At 41.1% G+C, this 23,462-nt stretch overlaps 1 protein-coding gene across 15 annotated transcripts in view; it reads right to left on the reverse strand.

Annotated features, from left to right (window-relative positions):
- The window catches only part of sgip1a (SH3GL interacting endocytic adaptor 1a), a 79,351-nt gene that overhangs the window by 48,597 nt on the left and 7,292 nt on the right, over positions 1 to 23,462 (reverse strand). For 10 of the 15 annotated variants that reach the window (XM_030434558.1, XM_030434567.1, XM_030434557.1 and 7 more), the window contains 2 exons: positions 18,132 to 18,275; positions 14,394 to 14,438 (listed from right to left, as the gene is read on the reverse strand). In XM_030434558.1, the coding sequence (XP_030290418.1) occupies positions 14,394 to 14,438; positions 18,132 to 18,183 (97 nt within the window). In that variant the 5' untranslated portion in view covers positions 18,184 to 18,275. Of the gene's footprint in view, positions 1 to 14,393; positions 14,439 to 15,247; positions 15,763 to 18,131; positions 18,276 to 23,462 lie in introns of those variants that run through there. The other 5 variants (XM_030434564.1, XM_030434568.1, XM_030434566.1 and 2 more) reach the window with 4 other exon arrangements.

The raw sequence follows: 23,462 nt of genomic DNA on the forward strand, positions 1-23,462 counted from the left end.
GAGTCAAGAGAACAAGAAGAGAGAATAGAAAGGTTTAAACACATCTAATATTTTAATCCAATATATTTATTAATGGAGTTTATGGACTGTGCATTACCTGCTTTGTATTTTTATTTCTCAAATGGGACATGTTTTGTGTTTTTGTCTTGTCAGTACTGTTGCTAACATTTGGTACAAAAGGTACTAAAAAAAGACATTGTTCTTCGAGGCTGCATGTTATGTAACACGCTGGTACTTCTAAAACAACAAATGGGGGCCATTGCAGGATAATTCTGCTACAACTGCTGCTCTAAATGGAGGACAGTGTGACTCTGCACGCATGCGACTGCTTCAGGACTGCTGCTTGATATACAACGACACACAAATAACAACATATACAGAAAAGGATGCATACAGGCTCGCACCATATAGAACTATACATTACTGAGCTCTAATGAGACAGTACTAAAAACCATCTGAGATCGGTGCTGGATTACACCCTGCTCCCCTTTCTGACTCACGCTGTGATTAAAAGGAATATACAACACCCTTTCTTATTGTTGATGTTTTGTGAGGGTTCCGATGAAATGAAGCAGAAGGCATTAATTCTTATTTTGTTAACCAGTACATAAAGTAAACAGTCACTAACATGATGTCCCAGGGGAGCAGAATTACATTAACGGTTCTCTGTACTTGGATACTAAAAGATTCCAATTCCCACTTCTGTTGAGGACAAACTGAGCATAATAGATGGTGATGTTGCTGTAAAAACATTCAGGGAACACCTGACACGCAAACGAATGCTGCTGAACAGCGCTGATGACGATCTCCATTTCAGATCGCAGATCCGAGCAAATGTAAGTGCTATATAAGAGCTTACAATTTGCCAGAGGGGGAAGTAGAGGACAAACCAATACCTTGGGATTCTGGTACAAAAAAGGCCTTCGGCACGGGTGGAGAAAAGTTTGTCAAGCAGGAGGAGTGTTTAATTCAAATCAACCTCAAACAGCCCTTAAAGACAACACATTCTGCTGATGTTTTAATGCCTGGTGAGAAAGTCTTCAATCTCTAAGAAATACGACAGGAAGTCATTCATATTCCTGCATCGCCCTCACCAGCTATAGAGAGTGGTTAACATTGTGGTTAAGTGAGGGGAGTAACTTCCTTTTCCTCCAATCTCCCTTTTAATTTGGACAAATTGCAGTATGGTCACAAGGGGTCTGCGCAGGCCAATTGTTTTGGAAGGGATGCTACATTAACAAATATGAATCTAACTTAGTCCGTGACCAGTGAGGTCAAAGAGGTACTAAATCTTTGAGAAAATATTAAACTTTGGCAGGACTGATGAGCCTTTGGTGTGATGAGAAACACTGCAAATCGATTCCCATTTATTTCAACCTTTGTCCCTCCTCTCTGTCAGAGATACAGCAGCAACCCAAGCAAACTAATGGCGAAATACAAACTGATGTACTCTAAAACACTTCGATATCAATCTGTCTTTCCTCGTCTCTAATCTTTTGCGGTTTCTGTTCTGTTTGGCCTTTATCAGTCTGTCACTTCTCCAATGCTGACTTTGTAACAATGCATAATCAACTCTGATGAGATAAAATAAAGTCAACTCATGCCCCACTACATGACCTCCTTCGTCCATCTGAAGTGGCACGACACTGCGTGGTTATAGGATGATTTACCCTCAACTAGGGTGACAAGTAACAGCATTTAAGGGTCAGCACTTAAAACATTCAACAACATCACATAGTAATTCCATAGTAGAGATAAGGCACCAAGATTTGCATACCAGACCCAAAAACAGCGCCTATTCAGTCCAATGACAATTGTTTGCCTAGTGCATACTTACAGGTTTACTTCCTTCTTATGCGGCCCACTGAATATGCGCAATAGACTTTCTCCCACTAGTCCTGCTTGTGAGCCTTTGCTTGACCCATTGAACTCACAATTTGAGGAAGTTGCAGATTTTCACTTATCTTGGCTTGAGGAAAGTTTTACAAATATAAAACCTCCATGGTTCAAATTTTGTAAAATAGAAAGAATCATTATTGATCTTGCTTACAGTTAAAAGGTGTCCATCAACAGTTTTACAGATGTCCAAGCTTTGAAGACGGTTTTTGTATTAGCCAAACCCTGTAATTACATCGTCAAATGATGCAATGTGGCCCAAAACACTTTTCCAACAAGCTGTATCCTTGGTGGACACTTGGTTTAAACTAGACATGAACTAGAACCTTGCTTTATTTTTGCCAAGACATTCATGGTTTGAGTAAGCCCATTTCCTATTGTTCATAACACTGGCTTAAGTCAAAATACATTTTGTAATCTGTCTGGGGGCAAATGTGGAGGAGCTGCTCTGAGTATTCAACATGTGAAAACAGTTACCACTATGCCAAGCTGTAACACTACATGTCAAAAGCCCAAAACAAAAGGAGCTGATATACAGCTGGAATCACAAAATGCAGTCCCCAAAAGAACAAGTCTCTTCTCTCTTTCAGCAACAATTTGCTGCACAATATTGGCATAAAAAATGACTTGCATACTAACAGGATATCAGAAATCCTTTGCCGGCGATCTTTCATTATAGATACGATACTGAACAGTGTACAAGCAACTCTTCTTTCAGTTCTCCTCAGCAGTGTCTTACAGTAGGACTGCAGATGACAGGTGCTTTGTGTCGTGTGGTTTAGTTTCACTGATGTGCAGTTTTCTCTCAGTTGCAGTTCCCTCTGCACCTCTAACTCCCATGTCTCCCCGCTTCCCCCTTTCTCTCCCCCTCTGTCTTTCTCCCTGCTGATATGGTGAAAATCAATGGCTCCTCTATTCTGTGGAAGGCCTGATGTCTGCTAATGAAATTCTATCTGCTATGAGTCATCCATCTGATAGCTGCTGGGACAGCAACAGGCAGAAGGACCGTCTCTCCAGCATCATTTATGATCATCACACGAACACACATGCACACCTGTATAGGTATATACATTATTGTGTTGAGTGCAGGAGTAAACCCTTATAATTGAGGTCACTGTCCAATTGATTAATTCTTAAGCAGTGGCGGGGCTGTTATGGCCAAAGGATCATGGCCAGTAGCACTGTATGTTTTTGTGACGGGTCTATTTATGTACTAATTCTAGGAATGTTTACTTGTATTAATTTATAATGAGACTTCCACTTAGTTGTTTACCTTTATCAATTAATAATGAGACTGCCATTTGTTTTTAATTGTGTTGGGATTCAGGGAAAGTTGAAAAAATACAATTCGAAGTTAGGATGATGTTATTTTTAAAATTAATGTTATTTCCATGGCAGTCAGTCTCCTGTGGTGCACTGGGCATTACTGGCATGTTGTATCTCCTGTTGAATTAATAGTGTCAGATATATAATGAAACAACTATTCAACCACTGGTGTAAATATCTACGGTGCAACCGTTGCTGTGCCCTGGGGCTCAGAGGCTGACAGGGGCCTGCACATGCACATATATTTTTGGCCACAAGTGCTGTGGTGCCGTTTCCCCCCATTTGGATAAAGTGACGAGACCTTGTTTTTGTGTTTGAATGACAGGTAGCACAGCAGCAAATGCAGTTCAATTCAAGGTTATTAATTTTGTCTAAATTTTGAAATGCAAGAAGGGCATTGTTTTAGTTAATGCCTCTTAATCTTATACTGTTTTAACAATAGTTGTTCTAATTATGTTTTCTTCGTAATATGACAGGTTCTAACTCGGATTGCAGGATGGGAAGATCAATGGTGAGCCTCTCCTTGGTGAAATAGTAAGGGCCTACTTTGCAGTTGTATTGTCCAATACCAACATATTTGTGATAAGCTGATATTGGCCAACATATCAGCTGTGACATTTTATTGGCCAGAGTCTAACGGACAAAATAATTTGTCTTTGCAATCAGTTTTTAAAGAATACATAGGTGAAAAGACTGTTAGATAATTGTCAACAGTCTCTGACTCCCTGAGTCCAACATGACAACTCAGTCATCAGTGTTGCATTTTCTGTTGCTGAGATAGAGCCGACATCAAACTGAGATTTGTCTTCCCCGACTGTTAACTCTCTCTCACACAAACAGTATGCACAGACTCATAATGACTGGTTTTGACTTAATGATAAAAGTCAGACAGATAATGGATCAGTGCTTGTCTAGCCATCTCTTAAAAGACCAGTAACAATGATCTTATGTCATGCCTGCAAACCCATCTTACTTGAGTTACACAAATCAGTGAATGTAAACACACTGAATTAAAAACTGTTTTCTCTCCTCAGCTCTTTCACACAACCCTGAATGTTAACCAGGCCAACAATGTAATGTACACAGAGAGTGCAGAGAAGTAAAGCCTCACACTCACACAAACAGAAACTCGCCATGCAAACAGTACAGCCTGAAAACCCGTCAACCACAGCTGGCGATGCACTTGTACACACGCTGTGTTTCTATCTTTAATCACATCCTCAAAACCCTTAGTTCATGAATCACATTTCCCTTACCCTAAATACCCACATCCCTCTCTCCATCGCTCTCTCTGCAGCCCTCCAAGCTTACAATCCCTCCCTCGTCACTACATCTCGCAACCCAACCAGTATCAATCCAAACGCTACTAATCTCTTCCCGAACATGTGTCTTTGCGTCACTGTGCTAGTGCATCCTTCGCTGATTGAAACTGACATCTGTTTGCACTGGTCTGGCTCAAAGCCATACAGTGCAAATACACATGGAGTGCAGGACCCAAACACATCACATAATCCTAGAGATGAAAGGAAATAGTTTAAAATGGAAGGAGGCAGGAATGAATGAATGAAGGGACATAAAAACTGAAGCCCAATAAGAAAAAATTTAAAACTGGTGTCAGAAGTTCATCTCATTTTTTTCCCTCATATTTCAGTGTTTCATGCAACTCCCTCAGAGTGGACATATTTATGATGGTTTGAGGTCATGTTGAATTACTTTAGCTTAAATCACTAATAAAAGACAGGTTTTCATGCAGCTTTCAGACTCAAAGTGCATAAAAAATTGTTTTATTGAGTCAAAAATCAGCATGAAACTGATGTATTCAACATCGACTAGACATGCTATGGTAAAGGGGCATAATTATCAATTTCTTTGTCATTTTTGTCTCTGTATGCCTCTAATCCCCCCTTGCATTGTTCCTATACATACGTCATCCTTTTTCCCTGGGGCTTGTATTTTTTGGAAACTAAGGATATCACTGATTGAAGTAGATGATGCAAGTTGAAAGTAAGTGGGTACTCCGAAAAACACGACAAAGCATCTTTTCAGAGCATGAATACTCAGAATGATCATTAACGCTGATGTTTTTGCTATAAACAAATGAAATGACCACCAAAATGTAATCCATTTGACTGCAATAAGATTTCCTGTGAATATATTAATCAAGCAAGCAGAGTCAAAGGAGACCGAGCCAAGCACTAACAATCAGCTTGGGAGCAGAATACATTATGCAGAGAAGCACATTAATATTATATTGCCAAATAAATCCAACTTCCCTGAGGGTTTCCCTGCCACCACCATGTCTGGCCAACTCCCCTTCTATTATATGACAGATAATGCAGGAGGAAGAGGGTGAAGGAAAAGAAAGAAGGGAAGTTATTCACATCAAAAGGACAAAAGAGGATGACTTTTCACGAGAGAGAAAGGTAATTACGTGGAAAGGAAATGGTGGGATGAGAAAATGTAGGAAAAAAATAAAAAATAAGCCACCGGAGCAATAATGTTTTGGAGAAAAAAAAAACAAATCACCACTAATCCATCATCATAAGTGATGATGCAAAGCAATGCATTGTTAAACCATCCATGAGTTTGTTGATTATTATTGACAGAAATGAGGATATACCTGGAGCTTTTTTAAATTAGGATACTAATACAGATAAAAAGATAAATATAAACAAAACAAAGTAAAATCTTGGGCACAAGGTCAGTTCAACTCCTTTTCATACTTTCTAAAATCACCCCTCCCACCAGTTGAGCTGATTAGACTCCCAAAAAAACAAAACAAAGAACGAAGTGACTCATCAAAATGCAGGCCTTTCATGATGATCGTTCTGTCCTCCTCCCTCCCTCTCTCTGTATGTCTCCCTCTTGCCCTCTCCCTCCTGGGCTCTGACACGCACTGCTGCCCTCCATGTATCTCTTCCACTCTCACGTTATCCTACTTGGACATTTTAACTCACTTCATCTCCTTTTCCATTTGCACCTCATTCCTCCTCATCTTGTTTTTTCTTACTGCCTCTTCTTTTTAGCACACTTTTCATTCTCCCTTTCTATTTCCCAGCTTGTGTCAGCTTCTTTCTCTGCGTGTCTCTTTCATTGTCTTTCTCTCCTCTAATTGGGTACTGTGGATTTCTCTCCCTGCTGCACTGCTATGGATTCTGTAAAAGACACTATTATGAAAGCAGCATTTTTAATGTATCAGGGCTGAGTGAGAGGGATACAGGGAGACCTTATAATTCACAGTTAGGCTAACAGAGGATCTAAGCTGTGACCTTATCACATCCATATGGCATATGTGTGTGTATGTGTGTGTGTGTGTGTGTGTGTGTGTGTGTGTGTTAGGATATGCTGATGATGAATCAGCCAAACAGACTGCACATCATGCCATTAAAAACAATTTGTACAAAATAGACTTATGTATTGTATCACACAACTGCACAGCAGCAATAAGATAATCAGCAGGGTGCTGAACCACATTTAATTGGTGCAAATAGCATCCCTAGTCTGTTGGTTAACAGTTTGTGCTACTTCCTGTTTATCTTTGATGTGTTATGTGTAACATTTCAATTTAAAAAAAGCAGTACAGCTTCGACAGGAAAATAAAAAAGCAACCACTACATGGAAAAATATTTTTCAAAGTCTGAAAACATTATTAAGTCAAGGAAAATTACATGCTAAATAATGTATAGCGTGGATTGCTTTTCAGTTTTTAATCTTCTCTACGTCCTTCAAGCATGATCCTGTCAAATGCACACATACCTCACGCAGTTTAATCAGAATTTTTATCTGATGACATTCTTGACAAAGACCTATCTTTTTAAGCTGATTCCGACTTTTCATTGAAGGAAAGAGTTTGTTAACGCTGTAAGAGAACCTCAGAATTCCCCGGCTGCCACTGGGTTACACAAACATGTCTGTTTATCTGCCTCTGAATCTTGAAGCATCATTACATAAGCTGGTCTATGTTTGTGTGTGTGTGTGTGTGTGTGTGTGTGTGTGTGTGTCTGTCTGCACAAAGAACAAGATTGAGTTTGGAAGGGCAGTTGTGAGGATGTTGTGTCTATGAATGAATGAACATGGTGTGAAGAAGAGTGTTAATTTTAGTCAAACTTACTCTCAAGCATGGTCACAATGGACCTATTCTACTGCAACACATTTAACAATGAGCTTTCCTGTGAGTCTGCCATAATTCTGATGAACGCACACACACACACACACACACACACAAACACTAATGTCGTGTTAGCATCCACGCATACACTTATGTTATTATTAGCAAAAGCCGTGAGTCAGACTTGTCACTTCTCCAGCATATACACTAACGTCAGAACAAATGTGACCTCACCCACTGGTTTGTGGAAGCCTTGAGTTTGGCATTACGGCTGTCACCATCTTGGTTTTTGAGAGCCAGAAGTGAGCATATTTGGACAACATGGTCAAAAATGGACCAACCTGATCTTTTGGACTTATTCCAATCAATCCAATCAATCTTTGCTAAAAACATGCGTCTAATTATCCCATCTAAATATATTCTAATAGCTCACCAACTCTAATTGTTCCAAGGAAAACATCAGATCTACATTGGTATTCTAATCATGCTTTGAGGCCACAAGTCAATGCATACAGTTACTACTTGGACCCAATTATGTGCAACAATTACATGTTATTAAAGCAGTCCCACATTACTCCTACTCTGCACTAGTGCAGGAAATTCCTGAAGAGCTCCCAACAGCCCTGGCTTAACAGCCTTCATCATTTTATCTGTTGGTTGCTTTCTGTCTCTGTGATTTGAAATCTTGGCATACCCATGAGGCTGAACACGCAAAATGTCACGTAATCACTAACTAGGGACTACAACCATCTAAGACCAGTATGTATAAGGCTTTTATCAGCTACAAAAAGCAGATCAACAGATTTGTGAGTCTATGGTCTGTGTGTCTATGGAAGACACTGCAGAAACACAGACTCAAACTATGACTCAGGATGGAGAATGTGGCACCAATCGTGAGGGATGGCAGGAAGATACAATTCTGCATTATTCATTTCCAGACTGTCTACTGCACCATTTCATATCAGGGTTCTCCCCAGACGGTGGAACAGCGGTGCTGCGCCGCTCTACCGCTCGGTCAGCGCCGCTATACTCCGCGCGTGACAGTGTCGAGCGTCCGTCCGTACGTCCGTCCGTCCGTCCGTCCGTCCGTCCGCCGTCCCCCGGTTGACGGCTAGGAGCTCCCGGCTGACGGCGATGAGCGTCCGTCCGTCCCCCGGCTGACGGAGTTGATGACCGGCTGTCCGTACGTCCGTGTCTCCCCCCCCCCTCCCCGGACAGACGGTGCGCCGCTATACTAACAATTTCTGGGGAGAACCCTGCATATCATCATAGAACTTCTGCATGGCCACTGAGGGCTGTTTCCGATGCATCAGCCCACGAGTTATTTGTTTGGGCCAATGGCTTGACAGTAAATTACTCATTTGGGTCTGCAACAGTCTGGCATCCTCAAAAAGGAAACGTTTTCACCAAAATGTGCATCATTTTTGTACTACCATCATCACACCTAAATAACTATTAATTCAGAAATCACAGAGTATTTTCACTGCTCATTATTCAAAGAGACATGAGTCAGCTTTCTGGTCATTTCCTGGGGATCCATATGGCAGCAGAGTCCTTCAGGGCAAGAGTTAGAGCTTATTTGATGTGATGGCAAGACCACAGATGACAGGAGATATGCTGACTATTTGACATCACTGAACCTTCTCCAAGGCTTCTCAAAATGATTTTTTTTGTCGTTAATGGACAGTGTGGAATCACCGTGTTTGTGTCTAGTACGATAGAACATATGCATGCCTCAGTGCTGTTGGAGTGAGTTTGTATGGCAGAAAGATTAAACCCAAATAAAAATATATAAATATAAATAAATAGATATTGCAGGACTCAAGGAAATACGATTATTTCCTTCTATAAAACCCGTGTATAAAAATGACAACTAAGTTTACCTTGTACCTTGTAAATATCAATAAATGATTAATACTCATGCCAGCAGGACTCGGAAAAAGGAAAGAATTCAATAGCATACAGTAAACTTCATGCAATCAGTATGGTAATGCTGTCAGATTTATAGACAACTAACTTGAAACTAAGGTCTTTCAATATTTATTAGAAATGTATTATTTATCATGATACTAATAGAAATACAACCATGTTATGGCTAAGTTGATCATAGTAATGGGTTCATATTAAATTGAAGTCAGATGGCTAACATTCGACCCATATACAACATAGACTGGTTATTCTACAGGGATCTCAGCTGCAATATCATGTTGCTTTCATTACAAGCCAATGATCTTTTATGGTGAGATGTTTTTGACGAGCTGAGTCAGTGGATACGACCATGCATGCTTGTGTGCCATCAGCTGAGCCATTTTGACATGGAACGCTGACCTTAATTTGTTTTCAATTGTATCAAAATTACTATTTACCATCCGACAACTCACAAGAGCAAATACTTATCATTCATATAAAGTCATTTAAAAGACCATTAAAGGCATGAAGTGCCTGCCATATGGCCTTGTGTCCTCTCTGCCCTTTACTCTGCAGCATTCCAGTCAAGGGTTTATCCAAGTTTTAACCCGGCAACCTTAAAGTACTGGGCCTCCCTGTGACAGTCTGGTTCCTAACCAGGATTAACAAGACTACAAGTCTGAAGCCCTGCTAGTGACCACGAGAGGCTGCAGGGTTCATTACAACCCACAAAACTGTTGGACAAAATCAAGGACACTCTGACAACACACTGAAGAGACACCAACAACATACAGATTTTGCTATTCTTAGAGCCTTCAGAGTGCTGGGACCAACTTTCTCCTCATGTTTGTGCTACAGGAAATGCCATGGGTTCATTAAAATCAAAAGGACTTGACTATTTGGAGCGCCCACTTCATCAGAAAAAGTTATAACAATTTAACAATAGGATTCTAAGACATTTTGTGTAGTGTTTGTAGATCAACATTTACAATCCAGCCTGAAGGTGGAACAAGAGAAAGTGTCCAAAATATAGAATGTTGAGGCCAAAGGGAGCATGAGAAAAATGCCATGGTTGATCATCTGTCAGATTGTGATGTTGTTTCCTGTGTCCGAGGGAAGGTTTTTAAACCAATGGTAGTGCTAGAGAAAGGATCAATGGGTAATTTACAATAGATTTACTCCTCTGATACCCAGGAATATACAAAGAAAACTGCCTGGTAATCATTCTATTGGTTTTCAAGATAATATCTCACTTTGACCAACTAGTACTGAAAGCTGAGGAGTGTTACCAAATCAATTATGGATCATGGGTGCCATAAATGTCATGCCTAATTTCATGGGAATCTGTGTTAATGTAAGATGAATAGACACAGTTGATGAAGGATTTCAGTCACCCAGGTCACAGTAAATCTAGGTGCTGTATCGTTGAGGACACGTGAGCTCTGACTTTTAGGGTCGTTAGGGCCACTTACGGGTTGTGGGTCAAACCGGCCTTCATGTGGGTCGCTAAGGTTAGGTGAGTAACACTGTCCTTTAACAGTCAGAAATCTAATCTGTTTAAAGTCTGCATTTGTCACGATGATGTCAGTGTCATCTCCTTACAGCTCACACCCTGAGTCCAGTGGAATCAGAATCCCATGCTGCACCTGGCTACCTTGTGGAAAGCTGAGTAAATTTCACACAAGCCAGGCTCTCCTAAGTACAGAAACAGCAAACAGGAGATGTGTTACTTAAAATGTCATCTGACTAGCAATGATGTGCACACACTGTGCACCACAACCACAAATGCAGGAATACCACTTGCAGTAAAATTCATAGCAAATGATCATGGTAAGTGCTATTCGCCGGTTGTAAATTAAAGGGGAAAGGGCTATTTCAGAAAAGAAAAAAAGCCCAGAGGAATGCTTTTCTGAAAGAATGTTTGATATCTGGTTTTACAGTGGGGAAAATGTCTTATCATAATCATCATTTGGAGGTCACAGTTCACAGTTTTGTTAAGCACAACCTGTTTTTATCTACTATATTTTGTCAAAAGGGGTGGTGGCTGTTGTCACTAACACTGGCACTAATCATTAAATGCTTGTCTCCCTCTCTTTCAACTAAAATGAAGTAATCACCTCAAGTCTTCTACCCTGTGTGTAACCCAGGGACAACCATGCTGGCCATGGCACAGAGCTTTAAAAAGCAGAGCTAACAAGGATTAGCATCCAATTTTAACACCTGACTGTAATCCTGCCCTCACACAGTCTATGCTAAGCCTGTGATAGCCATGCTAATGGGAGGGGAAGTGGTTTGCAGACGGTCTGTTTTTTTCTTTGCAACTGTTACCTAACAACTTGGCTCGTGACAAATACAGCTGATGACAGGCACACTCGCAGGGGAGGGGGAGTGATAGATTAACGTTAAGTCAGACAATTCTTTATTTAAAGATATACTTATTACTGAATCAATCAGTTCTGTTACTGCACTCATTTTTTGCCATTCTTTTACATGATGATCCAACACTGTACTAAAAATAGAACTGCAAGATATATATACTGCTGTGCCCTGCCAGTGAAAAACAGGCAGAGATACCTACCTGATGTAGATTACTTATCATCACCCAGAAAAGTGTTTTTTTAAACCAACCACTATAGCTTTACCATCACAAACTGTATCAGAAACCAAGGGAAAACACAAAAACACAGATTGAGCCATTAAATATTGGCTAGTGTGCTGCCCCCAAAAGAGCACATATTTTTAATAAGCTGTTGTGCATTTGTAATTCACATCACTGTGCTTGAAATAGCTGTTTGCCACCACTGCAGCCCTATCCTAACTCTGACAAGGACAGCGAGGGTGTCTTATTCTGCCTTTAGTATGGTCATCACGCTAATTATAACTTACTGAGCATTTCGTAGTTTGCATAATGACATGTATGTGACAAACAGTGATGCTGTTAAATTGCTGTCATCACAGCCTTGCGTCAGGCTGACTGTTGCCCTTTTTCATGATACAGTAGCGAGCCAATAAACACACTGTTATCAGACATTCAAGGGAAGCCATTTTTGTGGTGTTAGCTACTTCCAACTGATTAAAACGTCATTCATTCAATCTAAATTTAGATCTACTCTGACTTCACAAAGCTGGCCGGCAATCACAGACAATTTATGCAGCATGCAATGGTCTTAACAAAGGGAACAGACATGAAGAAGGTCCAAATCATGGTCTCCCCCGAATAAAACAATGATCATGAGACTTTATGAATGTTATTAAGTTAAGAGATCTACAGTATCATTTGATCAGATAATGATTTCAAATGGATACATGGTGACATGGCGGGTTCTACATTCACAATGTCCAATTTGGCAGCAGCTGGCTAGAATAATTGGTGTGTTTTCTTTGTTTCTTTGTTTTCTTACACAGTAAATCTTAGGTAACAATGTTTCATTATCACCATGAGATGTCAACAATTCTTCTATTATTCATCAGAAAGCTACTGATAAATCCTTTGCCTTGGCCAGCAAAGTTTGTTCTTCTGCACATTGTAGTTGTAGTAAAAAGCACCCGACAGTTACATCTACAAGGATTTTGTGATTTATGGTAGAGTTTATTCAAATAGCATCTATAATCTGTCTGTATGCCCTTCAGCTAACGAGCAGCTAGCTAAAAACAAGCTATTAGCCTAGCCCACTGGTTTGTAACCCAACTATATTTAATTATCTGTTTTATATTGCCATGCTTACTATCTGAAGAAAATTATTCTGTGGATTGTCAGTTAAGATCTTATTTGACTATAGTGATTAAGATGGTTCAATTTTGCAATAAATCCGCAGTTCAGATGCGTGCCATTGTTGGTGTCTGTATGTCAAGTCAGTCGGCTCAACATTTGAAATAAGAAAAAAATGTGGTGACTGTTAATTAGAATGAGAGTTATGCTTACCAGTGTTTACCAGACATGTTTAGATGTCACTCTAATAATTAAACTATATGTTCCTGCCCACCCTTCAAATGTGCTTCTTGTTTTAAATGACCTGGCTGCTATGTCACTATCAAACATATCATTTGTTATTTTCTTTTTGATCCCTTTCAGAAAAAAAACTGATAATCACAAACAAAACTAGACGACAAGCTAATGAGATTCTTCCTGAACAGCAGACACATCGGCAAACAGGTCGTTTACAAAGTGCAAATAAACAGGCTTGAGTGACAACTATGTTGGGATAATTTTTTTGATTAATGTAGGGTCCCCATATTCACCGCCTAAAAATGTTGCCCATCTATCGTGGACATAGAAATCTTACATAACTCAAGGCTGATTTCATTAAAGTCAACATCTGTAGGTTCTTCTGGTCAAACAATAGGTCAGTGGCTGTTAAATATAGGATGCCTGAACAATATGAAACATGGGAAATAAGATTTGTCATATAAAACGAAAGGATGGAAGCTGTCGTGTGCCAGCTGCAGAGCTGTAGGGATTCATCCTTCCATCACAGGCCTTCCCCCTGGTGATGTCATAAATTAAAGGGACATGAAACTAAAACAGTCATCAGTTCCCTTTTTCCTCACTATGCTCAAGCCAACAGAGATGGATCAGTCCAACCATGGGTAGATATAAATGTACGCACTACAGACATGCAGTCTGTAGCAAGTGCTGGGGAAAATGGCAATATAGTGTGAGCAGATACGCAGCAGTCATACGCTACTGTGAGTGTGTTTTCACGCGTGTGTGCATGTGTTTAAGAATACACCATACAAAGAGAATTTATACAAGTGAGCCAGCTGGGCACATAAGCCCTCCTGCACAATAAATCCAAATAATCCTTTACGATGGGAAGCGGGAAAAGGGGGGTTGGGGGGCACTCAGACATATGCACGCACACACACACACACTCACAAAAGGTACACACGGTTCAATTAGCCTCGCCATTGTGCCTCTGTGGTAGACATTCAGTGGCTGTGCCCTTTTCCTGAGAATAACATGCAAGTCACCGGAATGTATGCACTCAAAATAGCAGGACAGCTTATGACATTTGAACCTCCCAAACACACACACATACACACACACGCTTGCCAGCAGATGAAGCACTGTCGTACAAGGACATAAAGGGGGATTACCCTGCATTACAACATAAAACAGGACAGCGTTTCAATAAAATAAAAAAATCATCCTTACCTTCCATCATGGTTGCAGATTTGCATTCCTCTACCTCCAAGGAGCCTGAAATGAAAGCAGGAGGCGTGGGGAGGGGGAGAGGAGAAGAAGCCCCTGGTTACCACAGAGATACAGTAGAATTGATGGGCAGCAGAGCAGCCGTGTGCATGTGGCTAACGCCCTGGCTAACTTTGAGCCTCCGACACCCCCAGACTTAGCCTGTCAACTAGCCCAGGAGGGAGAGAGAGAGAAATAGATAGATAGAGAGAAGAGAGAGGAGGGGTAGGGGCCTGGCCAGGCTAGCTGCCGATCAGAGCTGAGGCTTAAGCCATGGAGGATGCTGCTACTGCTGCGGCTCTAACCTACACATTCAGTGGAGGATGCTGAGAGGTGGGGGGAAAGCTAACCGGAGGAAAAAAATAAATAAAAGAGGCAGGGTAGAGAGAGAGAGAGAGAGGGAGGGAGGGAGGTAGAGAGACTGAGAGAGAGGGAGGGAGGGAGGGAGGTTTTTGTGTGTGTATGTGTGTTTGGTGGGGGGGGTGGTAGTGTCGAGGAGGGGCGGAGGCAGTTTGCTGAGGTCAGAGATGGCCTCAGCCAATCCCAGCAGCTCTTTGCGGAGTCACATGGCTTACAGCTTGAATCTCCTGACACCATAGCTCAAGAGAAGGCTACATTAGTAACCTCTCTTGCCTGACAAATAATGGTGTGTACACATTAAACACACACACACACACACACACACACACACACACACACACACACACACACACACACCCAAATAGGGTCATGGAAAAAGCAGCAAGACATGTACAGAGTAAATACGGATTCACAAATACACAAAATACATACACATGCACCCCTCCCCTACACCCTACCTTATGTCACTGCAGTGTGCCGAGCCTGCCCAGAGGTGAATGACATTAATTATTTGCTCGCAGGGAGAGTAACAAGCAGGTGTGAGCCAAGTGACAACCCATGCTGAGGACACAAACAGACGCAGACACTATTATAACTATATCAAATATTATACCACTGCACAAAATATTTACCCTGCACCCTCCTGCACAGTGACTATTCCTGTAGTAGCTGCCTGTGTGTCCCTGCCTGTGTCCCGCCCCCCCTAGGAATAAGGTGTGGTTTCACTCTGCCCTCTCTTTCCTCCTCCTCTAGCCGTTCCCTCCCACCTTCCCCTCTCTCTCTGCCAGTCTGTTTCACTCCGCTGACTTTTTCTGTCTCTCTGCTTTAACACTGCACCGGGATGAGGAGGGATTGATTGGTGTGACGTTATGGCGACGCAGGCTGCAGCTGCAACCAACGAGCGAGAAGGGCCGATGACAGAGCAGCCCCCGGAGAGGAGTGTGCGCTTGTGTTTGCTGATTAATTATCTATGAGAGGGTGGAGAAAGGGGGGAAGGGGGGGGGATGGGAGGGATGTTTATGTTGACAAGCTGAAGAGAAGGGGAGATTGACAATTGGGCAAACCTAGAAAACAACAACAAATGAAACAGACAAGTGCAACTTTACCAGAACAATCTAATAGTAATTAGTAAATAGTAAATAGTTTTGTTAGTTGTTGTTTCAGCAATAGTACTCATAGTCAGAGTAGTGTTCTAGAATTTCATATTACAGTATTAATATATAATATAGTCCTTATAGTTAGTCATGAAGTACCAATGCTAGAAGGACTGCTAGGTATAAAAAGGCTTACTTTGCGTAATAAAGAAAAACTACCAATCTTACTTTCAGGTGAATAACAAAAAATAATACTTAAGTCAATGAAATCCTACATGTTTTTTTCTAGGGTGTCTGTGTCCTGTATGTCAGGCTTTCCCTGATTTGCAATGTACCATTTTCCGCAAAAAGACAATTTGATATTTTTACAGCTCACTGATTTTTGTTTATTGTGCATAAATTGTTTATTTTTTGTCCAAAGGGACACATAATATCTACTTTTCCCTCTGTTGATCTCTGTCTTCAGTCATGCTTTAACAAGAGACAGCCGTGTGCCTCTCCATGCCCAAAGAACTTCCCAGGTCATGCTCAAGCCCATGTGATGGTGACTCCCTCCCTCCAAATCTCTTTCTTTCTCTCTCTCTCTCATTTATCACTTCTCTCCCTTTTCATTTACTGATTTCTCGCTGTTTGCTGTTTTTACTCCATTATTTCTGTCAAGCTGCCTCACTGTGGCTCAGTCTGTCACTCCTCCTTTCATCTCTCAGTCTTTTCTTGCAAGGCTATTCTGTCTTAACACCCAGCAGATGCTCCCAAAGAGAGGGTCCCAACCCTCCCACCTTGCCTCAGCTTTAACTCCCTTCCCCCTCATCGTTCCCTCTCCCCCCTCAATTCAACACTGTATTTATTTTCTGCCCTCTACCCTTTTTAATTTTTTCTGCTGCCTCCCCTTCTTGTCTTATAAACTTCCTTTGCTTTTTCTATCCTTCTTTATCCATCTCATCATCACTGTTCAGTTTCCTATTTTCTTCTACATCACACCTTGCTTCTGCTTACTCCCTGCTTTCTCCTGCACTGCCATCTAGTGTTCACCAAGAATGATTGAGTGGGTGGCCTCTCAGCTAAGGTGGTAAAAATGTTTGCTCAGTTTACTAGAATACCCATCCAGGCACTGTACTGGACATGTCCGTGGTAGCTAGGCTAATATTTACTTGTACAAATGAAGAGATATGCACTGTATAGTGATTATGCACCTGACAAATGCTGCTATGGCAGCTAGTGGAGGAATGTAGAATAAGGGAGGAGTAAGGGAGGGGGATTTGCTAAATAAAGCCTAATGCCCTATAAGCTCTGTTTTGGAGCTGCATGAGTGGAACAGCCTGAATAAAGAGAAACGCAGAGGAAAAGACAATTATACCCAAGCTGCTGTAGATAACTGGGCGTTTTCTGCATCACTTACCAGTGAGAGGTACTCTTTATGGCCATATTGGTGAGCACTCTGCCAACACTGTTTGGTGTATAATTATTTATTGAAAAAAAGAAGAAAGAAAAAAAAAAGGCAAAATACCTCCGATGACACTTTTTTTGTACAGCAAAAACAATGTGAAACACACAAAAAGGTCAGAGATGACTTAAACTAAAATCTTGGGTTTTTTTCCATAGAAGATTTATTTTAAGATCCCAATAGATTACGGTCTGCCATTGCTTTTACTCAAATGTTAACAGGTTTATAAAGAAACACAGTCAACAGATCGTGCTTTTCTTTTCACTGAAATATTTCCATCTTGTTTATGCTATTTTCAAATTTGGGGGAAGGGCTTGGCATTTTTTTTTTTTTATCTACAAACGGGGGACCCTGCAGAAAAAAATTGGGAACCACTGATGTATTTGAACTCAGATAGCTGTGGAGCAAAAATGATGAAATGATAGACATGAATGACTTGTGTAAATGCCATGGGGATATCTAGCACTTTCCAGTGCCAGTGCTACAGAGTTCATTGATGCAAGAGTAACTTCCATCTGCATGTGCTATGGCAATACATATCAATAGGGCCAACTAAAAAGTGAAGGCAAAGTACTACATATACTACACTACAGTGAGGACTCAACACTCACAACCCTCATACCACCTATTTCTCCACAGGCATCAAACAATCTAGATTAAACCCACAGATATTATAAAAGGCACAACAAAAAGAAAGAGAAGAAAAGTCATTAACACTCATTATTTCCATGTAAGTTTACTATCCACGTTTCTTTTACTGAAGGGATGCTCTACTGTACCAATAGATCAAAAACAAGGTTTTACCTACTGTACCTGCAACGATGCGAAACCAGCCCTTACACAGCTCCTCTGCCATTTACGGCTATCTCCATGGAACCCCTTGTTCTCACCCCTGGTAGACAGGAGGGATGAGATGGGTGAGGACAAACGGATGACAAAGCTTTTTCGCTGCAAAAGAGAAGAGGGAGACCAGAATGAGGAGTAACCAAGGACTCTGCCAAGCTGAGCTGCTCAGAGGATGTACACGTACGCTGACATTGCTAGCAGCGCATAATTTAACAACTGCAAGTGTAGCGCCAAAGGCATACGGAAACACTGGAAAACATCCTGTGGAGACTAGTAATATGGTACACTGGGCTATGAGGCCAGGCAAGTCGGGCAGTGAAGGTCAAAATGTCCTTTATTGCTGCATAGGCAGACACGCACTCCTCCACACACACAGTGAATCATTTCCCCTATTCATTTACAAATCATCTTTGGAATTACCCAGGATAATGTAAACACAATAAATTGCACAAAACACAATATTAGCAGAACACATTTCTTTTGGTAATACAACAATACTGTAAATGTATTCATACCCCTGGTGCACAGCCTACATGCTCATATTTAAGTTTAATGTATTTGTTGATAGCATTAATTGCATTTGGGGAAAAAAAAAACACCTTTGTAGACCTTTTTATGCACTACACTTCAGTTGTTTTCTGTCCTCTGAAAATTGCTATTCTGCATCCCAAGAAGCACCTGATTCACTGAGTTAGTGTATTACTGTAAAAAAAAAAATAAAAAAAAAAATGTTTGCTTACATTTTTGTTTTTAGATGGAAAGCGGCAGATTTATAACTAGACAGGTGCTGTCAATTACAGGTGAATGGATAAAAAATGTGATGATTTATTTCACAACAAGAACTGTAAAATGACATGCTGTTGGCACCATCTGCTGTTCACTTTAACACGGTACACTTTTCCCTGCCATATACGGTATCCCTCCATCTATGAGCCACAACATGCGATTCGCAATAGGCATCAGCAGTATCACAGGGACACACAACTTTCATTAAACACAGAAAAATATTTATCCAGGTAAAAAAAACATTATCTATTTTTGACCTTCCCAGAACCCACTTAAAGCATCTGCACATTCAGACTACAGTAGGTCACCGCAAAATAAATCCTACTGTTAGCCTAGCTATGACAGTCTTTGTTGGTACAGGTGGCCAATTAATAATTTAGCGATAAACTCTAAGCTTGATACCTGCAGTGACAACAAAAGTATATGACATCATCATCATTGTCACACTGAAGCACATTGCTGCTCATTCTCTGGCCCTTATCTCAGGAAAACACTCTCCTGAGAGCAAAGCAGCCCCCCTGGCAGTTAGACAGACAGCAGTTACTATTCTTAAATAGACTCTGGGCAAGGATGCCTTTATTTCTGGCACATTCTTTACACCTCCCAGATGGCAGAAACCTGTAAAAGCAGCGCATGCAAATAAATAAATAAATAAATGAATAAAATAAAAATAAAAAAAACGACCCCCACCTCTCATCTCTCCCTCCCTCTACTTTGCATATATCTCACTTTATCCCCCACCCACATACATACACCCTGTACCTCCCTCCTCTGACCTACTTTCTCTCCACCTTTGCTCACGGCTTTCGCCTGTGGGGTGCAGTGTTGCTCTAGTCTGGCTATTTTTCAGTGACGTCTGTCTGCATCTGTTTGCAGGTCCCAAGCTGTATTCAACAACAGCAAAAGCCGCAAGATGAATTAAAATGGGTCATCACTCTTTCACTGTATGAACATAGCTACATGTAGGACGTAAAAGCTGCATTAAGCAGCAAACCATTATCATCTGGAAAGTGAAAAACCCCTGTGAGTGGACGATGCGGTATGGCAATGCCACTTCAGGGCCCTGAATTGCTGATAATTTATCAAATGTGTTTTGGTTCTTTCCTCACTTTAATGAAAAAAAAAAATGCAATCAAATTGTTATTTTCAGCACGTGCTGCACCATTCAGTTGATTAACTAATTAGACAAATACAAATAAAATGTTATAAATGGCAACTGTGATGCCTGAATAATACTTTTTTAAAAGGATCATACCATTCCTTTTTAAGATTTCACATGTAGAGGTACTGCTCTTCTCCATTTCATATAATGGTAAATAGTAACGGGCTGATAGGCAGACAAAGTAATCAAACTGTATACATCAATTTTGGCTCCGGTAAAAGTGAATGGAAATGTGTTTTTATACATAATTCGAGGACTAAACAATTGATTAAAAAGACAGATTAAAAGATTGGTCATTTTACCTTTATGTGTGTAATCAGCTCTAGGCTCAATTCAGAGACAGGCCAGCTAAAAACTTCAACAAATAATTTAAATAATACAAAACATTTAAAAATGTAAAACTTTTTTTTGCCACACTCACTGAGGTGAGCAGGATAATGACACTAATTCAGTGCTACAGAAGAAGGGCACTGAGGAGAGGGGAAAGCCCAGTGACATATGACAATGCAGTGAAGTGAACCAATCCAACAGGAAGAGAGAAGAGTGACTTTTCTCCTACTATGAAATCATCATGTTCACTCATAGCAAGCCCACACTGACACACCAACTAGCAGTAAATATGTATCAGTCATGCTCGTCTTCTTTGTTTTTTCATTTCCCACTATACGTTTTAATAGGGGACGCATTTTGTTTTCTTCTTTTGTATTTTGTCCTTCATCAACCTAAAACACCCTCACACTAGGGCTGGGTATCACCAGGTACCTCGCGATACTATACTATCACGATATTTTGCCCACGATAACGATAATATCACAATACAGCGATTATGCGATAATCGATATATTGCAAGAAATTTCATCCACGATACATCACGATATCTGTGTCACTGAAGAAATTCAGAAGTTATTGACTGCACTGAATCTATTTCACAGGAATGACAAAACATTGTCAATCAATTTCACATGAATGACAGCCAAGTAAACAAAGAGTATATTGCACAGTGTCTCTTCTTAACACACACACTGACTACAGCAATCATTAAATATCTATATGTGTGGGTTTCAGAGCTACTTAAACTATTTTTAAAATTTTATTTGGTTGTATACCTATGTTTGAATAAAGATAAAGCTGTCCTCCGAAGAGGGGTGGTGGTGGTGGGCCCCAAAAAAAAAATTATATTTTTTTTTGTTTTTCTTTTACATTTTTTAATATCGATATTTGGCACCAGTGTATCGATAACGTACCTCAAGACGAATTATCGCGATATATCGTAGTATCGATATTTTGGCACACCCCTACCTCACACTGACCTACCAGGAAGAGTACTCTACCCTAAGCTTGAGGGATGTCAACATTCGATGTTTCAACAATATGATGCCTCTCAGTTCACTGTGCTCATGTTGCATCCGTCACGTCTCATGTCCCGAGGCCTTGTGCCATTTCCTGCACACTGCTGAAGCAACATCCTTGCAAACCTCCACCCTGCTCCATCTAACCCACCCCGAAAGTGCCCTGATGAGGGATGATGATTAGGCAGCAGTCATTAAACGTACACAGACAAACACCCACCCACCAATTAGGCAGCAGTGAGTGCAGTAAAACCAAAACAACTCACTCGACTCAACGGCAGAGGAAGGCATGCACAGCGATAAGGCGTGGTGATGGCAGGGTGCCATGTCGAGTGCCTACGTGCTATCCAGCCACTCATGATGCCCTCTGTCTGTTAGGACTGCCAGACAGACATACTGTTCTGTGTCATTACCCCAAAAGCTGCCCTGCCAAGGGGGGCAAGGACACACATACACCGAAACACAACAGTACAAAAAGAAAAAGAAGTAAGGTTTGCTGTGTATTTAGCACCCACTTACTTTATGATGCTGAGGAGGCCGACTGCCAGCTCAAAGGTGAATGTAGCTTGTTTTGTCTGATGCTGCAGTGGGTATTATTTTGGAATTTAGCACGTTCACCCAGATATTACATTTAGATCAAAGCCGAGTTGAGCTGAGGTGATACGCTTGTCAGAGTCGATCTCTTGGTCTACAGAGATGATCAGGCTTCTGTGCGTTTACATCAATTTACGTACTGGTCAACTGACTCTGCAGTAGACACAGATCTTTATCACCTCGGCTCGGCATCCAGTGGTGGCATGTAAATAATAGCCCTTTTCCACTGGTCAAATGTCCCACTTATACCCGCTTATGATTGGGCTTTTGTGTGCAATGGGAATGTGTACACTAGGCATTTCGAACCCGGGTCAATTGACTGCAGTACACCCAGGTTTTTATCAACTTGGCTTGTGACGTCAGTAGGGCTGCACGATTCTGGAAAAAATGTGAATCACGATTTTTTTGCTTAGAATTGAGATCACGATTCTCTGGCACGATTTTTTTCACAAAATGTTTATTGCACTGATGAACTTGAACAAAAAAAAAACAAAAAAACATGATAGTATGGCAGATACTACTATGCCTCTGCCAAAGCAATGTTTTTTTGTTCATTTCAAGTTCTATCATTGGATGAGAAATTATTTTTACACAAATAAAAAAAAAAAAAAAATTGGTCTCCCAAGATGAGAGGGCATCTTTTTATACCTCATGTTGTACAGTGTTTATTGGGGCCGTATCTTAAGCTAGGTGATATGTGATAGCTGCTGTGATCGGCTTTCTAAAACGGAGGCATAATTTTCTTCCTTTTCCAAAAGCCGCCTCAGAGGTAGAGGTAAACATGTGACGTGACGGGAAGCCCGACGTTGGGCTGTGAGCAGTTGACAACGAATTTGTCTTCAAAATAAGAGCTTTACATTACACCCCATTGGAGTTTAGAGCTGGGTTCTTAGCGGGGGGCTTTTAATTTGAAAGTAGTGACCGTTCCTAGATTGTGGCTACAACAACAAGCTAACACAACCACACAGCTAGAGATCCAGGAGACGCTGGCATCTCCTGATCTCAGCGGCTGTCCAGTTGCTCATTTAGCAGGCGAGGCGGAAATAAGTGGACCCTCCGAGGCGGGAAATCGGCGGACCAAAACAGACCCCCCATTTGCCGCACTCTATCTAAAACCGCGGACCTAGCCGCCAAAAGGACGGGCAGATTGGTGGCTTGCTGCCCTGTCTAAAAGCGGCTTCTCACTCACTCCTTCCATACACTTAACTGCAGGCGGGCTTCCGCCACTGAATCACGTGTTGTAAAGACGCTTTACCACAGGTTGAGGGAGGAGGCAGCGGCAGTGCTGTGTTTGGGGGCGCTTCAAAAAATCCGGGAGGAAAATAGGAGCATTTGTTTGTGATTCAGCTCGAGATATAAAATGCTTCAGAATCGCTGTGTGTAGATATGAGGTCACGT

This window comes from Sparus aurata, chromosome 11, assembly GCF_900880675.1.
Source record: "Sparus aurata chromosome 11, fSpaAur1.1, whole genome shotgun sequence".
NCBI classification, from domain to species: Eukaryota; Metazoa; Chordata; class Actinopteri; order Spariformes; family Sparidae; genus Sparus; species Sparus aurata.